Consider the following 8,782-nt stretch of genomic DNA (forward strand, 5'->3'; position numbering starts at 1 on the left):
TAATCTTGTGTTGTGTCAAATGTGCCAACTTGCATTGTTGTGGAGAAGAACACCTTTCTGATTGATGAGCGAAGGGCATTTCTGATGAAGGGCTTTCTGTGGATGGAGTTCAGGTTTTGGGGTCAGAAGTGGTTTTTGTCTAGGACTGAGCCATTGTTTTTGGTGTTTAATATTCACATAAAGAATCCATTTTTCAGCACCGGTGACAAATCTGTCAAAAAATGGTTCACGAGCATTATGTGCCAGAAGAGACAAAGCAACGTTCACATGTTGGAAATGATGATCATCGAAAAGTTTGAGGCACCCAAACACCTTCTTTGAGGAGTTTTCCCATATTCCTTAGATGTTTATGTATTGTTTCATGAGAGTCATGCAATTTCAGAGCCATTTCATGAGTGTATTGCCTTGGGATAGTCTCAACAAGCGTCTTCAGAACATCAATATCAATTCCAACATGTTGGCCCCTGCCATCACAGTTTTTAAGGCTAAAGTCACATGAAAGAAATTTGCTGAACCATCGTTGACACTTACGAACATTCAAAACATTTCCATAAACTTCTTTGATATTCTTTGTGGCTACGGAGACGTTGTTTCCCTTCTTGTATTCAAACAGCATTACATGCCGAATGTATATCTCGTCGTGTGCCATCACTATAAGGGATTAGAGTATACTAAACTTTACACATTATATAGGCTACACTAACGTGAAGTTTAGGCAGTTTGTTTAACTATTGTATGTAATGTACGTTTTTTTTTGGTGGTGGTGGGGGGGAGGTAATGAAAGTGTTCCAAAAGGTGACATTAATTTCTTGACGACCTAGTATTTTGTCACAGAGAACTGTTATAAAGCTTTCCCAACAGTGATCAATTTTTGGTGGCATTCCACTAATGTCAAAATATAGTTTTGATACATGCCATTTTTAATTGCAACTTCATATCAGCTTTGTTTGTCACATGCCTTGCTTATTTGCATATTTTTTTTTGTTGCTTCCATCTGATTGTTGTATCCCCCATTTCTTGTTTTATGCACACAGATATAATTTTGTATAAGTATAATCCAACAGTTTGATTTGGGAAAATCTTATATATAATAAAAATTCTCATGTATACAAGAGAAATTAAATAGGTTAATAACTCAAAAACTACAACAGCTATTCACTATGAAATGTGTTACGAGATAAAAAATACTAAAAAGATAACTTTTAATTTATCAACTAAAACAAATTACTAATGTTAGTGCCCCTGAGCTAGCCAATTTGAAATTCACATCACTTAAAGCCTATTTTTTAAATTCAAAATATACAAAAGTAGACCAATATACTATATATCTTACATTAAATACACTTAACAGATTTTGTTACACAAGGAGCCTTTAAATTATGCAGTGTGGTCAGCTTAAACTTAATATTAACTTCTAATGAGATCAAGCTACCTACTTAGAGCAAAACTAAATATAAAGCCTGTATTGAGTATAGCTAACTACATGTACTATTCTTATGTTCTTACTTATAAAGATTAGAATGCAGTCATTTAGAAACCCTGAATGTTAGTGATGTTTTTGGCTGTAAACCTATAACATCACACAAGGTTTAGCCAGCTTAAGTGATTTAGCTCAGTTTTAAATCCATATACTAAGCTAACAATCCAAAATAATTTCTATAATAAAAATAGATGTATTAAACAGTTTAACTAATACTGTTAATGAAAGAAACCTTTAAAAAAGTTTATAGAAAAGTGTTTTCTTCAACAAGATTCAAGTTTAATATGTCAAACTCCTCTAAACTTAAAGACTCAAATAGTTATTCCACTAATTTGTGCAAATTATCACCCCCTGAGTTAAGTTAGGATGTGTTAATGATCTAAGCTTATTAATGGTGATATTTCACAGCATGAATCTTGCAAGTTTCTAGCATTTCTGTATCACAAAGCAACAGACCAACCTTTCTTTTCAGTTTTCTGATACACCTCAGACAGGGGAGACGTATAGAAAGACAACATTAATATTCAATTTGTATACATAGTTCTATACTACTACTGGTAGTTTGCCAAATTATTTGTATTATGTGTATTTGCATTACTGATATCTATAAGTAATATTTAGATCATTGAAAGTCTTCTTAAATGAGAAGATACTAAGTTTTTAATTGTTATATCACTTTACATTGGTTGGAAAATTACTCAAATATTTTAATGTTATAATTAAGATCACAATATTACAATGATGTAAGTTTTTTTATCTTTAACATCCTAAAACAAGCAACTTTTTGTACAGTTGATTTAAAACTAATGGTAGAAACAGGCAATAATTTCTTTTCACTTAATAAAAAAGGTTTATAAACATAATTATATGAATAACATAACCTTACTTCAAGTAAACATAGCTATTTCAATAACATCAAGTTTCTTCTAGTAAAAAAAATGTTTTATAAACATAACTTTGTCATCAATAATATCAACTTTCTTCTAAACTGTTTTTAGCTGGTTTTCACAGAAAATAGTTTTACTTAAAACCTTACTTCATTCACAATTATTTCCAGATCCTTAAGTGTTTGTGCCCTTTTCTGTTTTTCTACTTCCACAAAATGAAGCTTTTCTTTGATATGAGTTAGGACTTGAATGTTGTTTGTGTACTTTCTCTGGAACTTTAGAAGGTCCTGTAATGGTTAGAAGGGACATTAATTGTTTTAAATATTAATATACTTGGTATACATATATGCACTCATGTGCAAATTGTTACCACATGTTTATAGTAAAAATAATAATTATTATTAAGAAATGCTGCTCCTGTTCCTATTAATATCTCATTAGGTTAAAATAAATAATATATCATTAGAGACAGCAGAAGGGATATCACTTCAGGTTCCACATTAATGGCTGACAGAGGCAAGTGATTTTTGAGTGTTACTCATGAGCATTATAAGAGGAAAATGGTTGTAGAAATAGTAAATGAAATGATAAGATAAAGTCAGTTTTTAAATCCATAACTTTTTGCTCTTGCAAACAACTTTTGTTGAAATATATCTCATTATTTACTCAAAATATAAATCTACATTGCCATAAGTCAGCTATCTTGATCCCTTCCAACCTAATAGATGTATGCATATCAAAAATGTGTGATATAATAAGCATCAAATGGACTTACAGCATTAAATTATTTCAATAAAGATTTATAATAAAATCTAGCAGATTTTGCCACATTAATGTGCAAATATTATAATTATTCTTTGTCTCACAAACATAAAGTAACCTTATATTGTACAACATTATGTATGACTGTTTATGCCACCTAAAGGTGGATGATTAGTGGAATCTGACATATTAGTCAATTACATTCAACTAACTGATTATTCTCACTTGAGACTAATCTTATTTTCAGCTTGTTTTGGGTTTTTAAGACACTTTCGAACTACCTGTCCTTTAATATTATATACATTTTCAGGTATAACAATTTAGGATTAAGTTTACTTTTTTAGTGCTCAAGTGTTGTAAAATGTATCATATAAGCAACTTGTTATTAAACCTCCAAAATCCTGAAAATATATGATTAATATTCTTCTGTAAGTTTCTCCCTACAAATTTTTGCATGAGTACTCTACTAAAACCACTGAGTTTTTGTTGATGAAAGGAAACATAACAGTATTTAATACTTCATGACACTGATAATAAATCAGAAAAATATTAAATTTAGCGGTGACTAATGAGATTACTATTAGGTACAAGTTAATATAACTTACATAAGCTTAATTTGGGAATTATATAAGCACAATAACATCGAGGCAATCAATCACATGGATACTTTAAGTGCACCTTCACTGTGCAAAAGGACAATAAATTTAACAGCACATGCCACTTCACTTGTTAAGAGGTAGAAAATAATAAGTTTATCATAAGCATAAAATTAGTGATTATTTTGTATATGACAATATTCCAGTGTAAAGTGAGCCAAAATTGTATTATTTTGTAGCACAAAAATGTTGATTTGATACATCCCTATTCTTATTAGATTTTTACTTGTCATCACACATTATGAAGATTATATTGCAACTGCAGCTTATGCATACATAATCAATCACAGAGTATGTTTTTTATGATATTATTCTATATGATATAGAGTTCAATGTAGAAGAAAATTGATATATATGTTGTACTTTTGCTTCATTTCCCTAAATAAAATGACTGATAATTGTAAATTTTAATGCCATAACAATTTGTTGATTCTTTTTATCATTTCTTGAAAATCAATTAGTATATTTACATTTGTAATTTATCATGATTTCAGGGTCAAAGGTTCGATTCTCGTTGCCACTAAACATTCTTTCTCTTTCCACCATAGGAGTACTTTATTTCTTTCTTTGTGTTTGGGTTAAGGCAAAGTTACTAAGGCTAACTGCCACTATCCCTAATTTTGAACTACTGATGAGAGGGAAAGCAGGTGGAAATCAGCACCTAATACCAATGAATAGGATTGGTTGTCACATTTTAATGCCTTCAAGATGGCATGGCTCAGTAATTAGTGTGGTTATCATGTGAACTGAGGGTCATGGATTCGATACCTTGTGCCACAAAATATGTTCACTCTTTCAGCTCTAGAGGTATTATGATGATTCAGAAAAAATTTTGCTGATAGAACTGTGATCTTATTCCAGTTTTGTTGATTTTACATTTAAATATATGTAATTATTATTAATTTATGTAGCAGAAGGCTTTGTAATTAACCTTTTCATTTTGACCATATTAAAGTTTTTCTTGAATACTTATAGATGTTATTTCAAGTGTCACTTTCAATATTTAGAGTGTTAAATTACACATGAAAGGAAACTATCATAAATTATTAATGAATGATAGATTATGTCAGTTCTGCATTAAATGAAAAAAATATATACATAAGTAATATTTATATATCAACTTTATCAAAGACAAGTTCAATCTGACTACTGAATGCATGCTGTAACAAAAAGACAATTTCAAAATTAAAGACTTTAAAAATTCTCACTGTTCTATAACTGAAGAAATTCCTGCATTACTGGTAAATAATCATGAAGTCACAAATAAAATTTCAACATTTTCCACGTTGGGTAAATCTTTTAAATAATACTATATTCTGTTCAAGTGTCAGACTGAAAATATACTTTAATCTACACAGCTGGAAAAGGCACACAAACAATTAATAATCAACTTAAACACACAGAATATTTGATATTTTGTAACACTTGTTCCATTGTAAATAAGTTCATATTAGATGTTATTCTAATGTTTTTTCTGTTATTAGACAGTCTTTTTTTTTTGTTGTTGTTAGGCACAAAATTATGCAGTGGGTTATCTGTGCAAGTATCAAGACCTGATTTATAACATTTTAAACACCCAGTCTGATTGCTGAGTCATCAGAGAGTGGCAGTATTTGTTTTAACTGTAATGGTCATAATAATATCACATATCATAAAACTATGTATAAGTATACATACACACATATATATATATATATTAACTATATTTGGTTAGTTTTCTTTTTGTACACACTGCAGATAACACAGCTGTACAGCATAATACATAACACACTATTTTCCTAGACATACATGTTGGTTAGGATTTTTAAAACTTTTTTGTTTTCTTCTTTAATATTAATCTAATAATGAAAATGCTAGTTTTTGATTTACATATGCCGTATATTTATTTGAAAAACCCTTTACATACTATGTCCAAACTCTCCTGAATAAAATTTATGGTTCTCAATGTGTTTATGATGAAATATTGTTCTCTAGGAGAAAATGTTTTAAAAATATAATTATTTTAAATATGAGGTTTTCTTTATAATAACCTTGTGTTTTGCATGAGAGTTTTAGTACAGTATGACATTTATACTGAAGTAAAGTAATTATTCTTGTTTCAATTAACTGAAATTAACTATTCTTACTTCATTTCTTTCCTCAATTTTTTCATGATATGTCTGGTTTTCAATTTTCAACTGCTCAAAGTCTATAAGATGTATTCCTTCACCTAGTTCCTCCTGTTCAAAAAAGTAAACAATTTAAGTATGTGACCACAAAACAATAATCTAATAAAATGTATTTTACATACGTTATCATATCATTATTTAAGCAAAAGCCATTATATGTATCAAAAGCATGTAAAAATGCATTATTTGTTTTTACACTCTCCTCTTAACTGATGAGTTCTGGTACTGAATAAAATGTTTCTTGGGCAGTGACTGGTGGAAAACAAAAGATAAAGCTCAAATGCTATTTTTACATACCTCTGATTTCGAATCTTAAATGGCAAAATTAAGAGGAATGTGAAAAAAAACATTTCTGCAGTTTACATGAATTTTATCACAAATTTTAGGCCTAATCATTTCTAACATGCTTCACCAGCTTTTGGAATTTAAGCATGTATGAATAGAATAAAATATCTTGCTTATTTCCAAAGACATTATTCAGAAGGAAGGTACTGTAAATGGCATAAATCATACTAAATACTAAAGAAAAAATTACAAATGTTTGAAATAATCCATATCTAACATATCTTTCAGAAAAAATGAAAAAGAAAAAATATTACACATGAAAACTAGATTTAAACAAAAGTTCAACTACAAAATACAAAAAAGTGTAAAACTTTTTAAGAATGAAAATTTGAAATTCTATTTTTTCTGAGCTAATAGAAGCGTCTTTGATTCAGTAGAATGACATGCATTTTTTTGTATATTTTTCTCAGTATAGATCTTGACTAATATTTGTAGTTCTATATGATGACAGTTATTTAAAACTGTCTTTAATAAGTTTAGTAGATAGGCAAGTGAGTGTTTGACTCAGAGCTTTCTTGAAAGGAGAACTAAGGCAAGCTTGATCAAGAATATTAGGCATTCCAAAAAGAAAAAGCTAGATTTTGAGTTTAAAGAGAACTTTGGTGAGCTTAAAGAACTTACTATTCTGGTATTAAAATATTGTTTAATCTTAATAGTTCAGGTCAACAGTAAAACTGCTTACCTTATGTAAAAAAAAAATTATCTATGTATAGTTATAAAAATGCTTATTTTGAATAATGATCTTTTTCAAACCTAGCTAGAAGAAGTAAAAATTAAGATTCTTGTGCTTTTAAATTGTGAAACTTAGATCCAGTAACTTGTAATGATGTAGCATGCAAACATACTTAATGTTTTCTCTCTTCTTTAGTTAGTAATGGTAACAATTAGTGTTCATCTAAAATATTTACAAAATTTCAGCACAAACACCCTTCTAGTTGTGCTGAAGTTTTGACAGTAGAATGTTTGTCAAGAAATTTGACTAAATTCTTCTCACTCTAGTTATCTCTGTACAGGGCCATTTCCTTTTGGTATCACATGCATTTTATAATAGGAAAACATTGCTGCAAAGTAGGACACACTATGTAAAGGTGGCCAGTGAACTTTTCTAGCAGAATTTCAGGTAGTGCTTGGAATATATTGTATTTTCAAATAGTGGTTAGCTCTCTAAATCTTAGGAGATTATTATCAGTCATCATCCAGATCTCCTGGCAAGATCTCTCTCAAATCACTAGAGAAATGTGCTGTCCAATGTCTATGTGTTCTTGTCCTTGACTGTGTTATAAGTGAATAAAGAATACTATTACTTTATTTTACATTGTATTTAGTTTCTTTTCATCAACTCTGCTGAAGTCAAATGAATCCAGATTTACTCTGCAATACACTCCCTGGTTGAACCTCTTGTTACTAGTAGATACTACCAAATCTGTTGACCAAAGCAGTTTATCTTGAAATACCATAACAGTTTTCTTTCTGATGTATCTCTGATAAAGTATCAGCTTTTCATTTCTCAGTAAGTCTGTGGGTCATCAAATAATACCAAATATTCCAGTAGAAAGCTTTTGTATACACCAGTGTAGTGTCAAGAATGGATGTCTTAGGTACAATGATTTTCAACAGAAAAGCTAGAAGTATTTATAATAATTAGCAGATTCAGGAAATGTCAAGCAGAGAACCAAATTAACATAGGTGTCAAAGACTTGGAGCAAACACTGCTGAACAATTAAAAATAATTTTTATTCACAAGGATGAATTTCAACACAAATGGTTGTCTTTTAAATTTGTTTTATAACTTTTGACTGCTGGAATAGAGAGAGAGAGAATTTCTTTGTGTCTGCAGAAAATCAGAAACATGTTATATCCCAAAGTTAATTCAGAACAAAAGTTCTTAGTAAGATATCCCACAACTCTAGAGTACCTAGGGCATTATATATACCAAGGGAAGTAAACCCCAAACTACTAATTTATACAAGTATCTGTACCACCACTTGGAATGATCATGACCTCACTCTAGGAGAGTATGACACAGAAACAGAATCAAGCAAGAATAGAAGGCAGTTGTTGTGGTATGTAACCTCTGTCTAAGCTAGATGATTATAGTGTGTTACAAACTTTCTACATCCTGTTTACAAGGAGATTATCAACTACCTGTAGAACACCTGCATAAAAAGTTAGAATGATTTAACTGAACATATCTAAATAAAGATATACTGTTTTTAGTTATGGAAGAATGAAACACTGTAGTTTTTCTGTCAGGTGTGTGTATGTATATATATTTGTAGAATACATGCGGAATAAATTAAATACTGAAATAAATTACACGTTGTTCTCTGTCATTTCTTTTTATGTGAAATGTAAATCTTTAATGGTTGAAAAGACATTTAGAATGTGTTACAACTTGTAACATGATTTAATATAAACTCATTTTGTCAAGGTCTTTAAGACATTAGGACAAATAACTGTACTAGCATAAAAAGTCATAGGAAG

The 8,782-nt window shown here is 29.8% G+C and overlaps 1 protein-coding gene across 1 annotated transcript in view; it reads right to left on the reverse strand.

Annotated features, from left to right (window-relative positions):
* Positions 1 to 8,782, reverse strand: part of LOC106469567 (centromere-associated protein E-like) — a 20,950-nt gene that overhangs the window by 3,511 nt on the left and 8,657 nt on the right. The window contains exons 4-5 of the mRNA XM_022398121.1: positions 5,912 to 6,004; positions 2,517 to 2,654 (exon numbers count right to left, since the gene is read on the reverse strand). Of these exons, the coding sequence (XP_022253829.1) occupies positions 2,517 to 2,654; positions 5,912 to 6,004 (231 nt within the window). The remainder of the gene's footprint in view (positions 1 to 2,516; positions 2,655 to 5,911; positions 6,005 to 8,782) is intronic.

The sequence above is a fragment of the Limulus polyphemus genome, unplaced genomic scaffold (genome assembly GCF_000517525.1).
Source record: "Limulus polyphemus unplaced genomic scaffold, Limulus_polyphemus-2.1.2 Scaffold3549, whole genome shotgun sequence".
In the NCBI taxonomy this organism is placed as follows: Eukaryota; Metazoa; Arthropoda; class Merostomata; order Xiphosura; family Limulidae; genus Limulus; species Limulus polyphemus.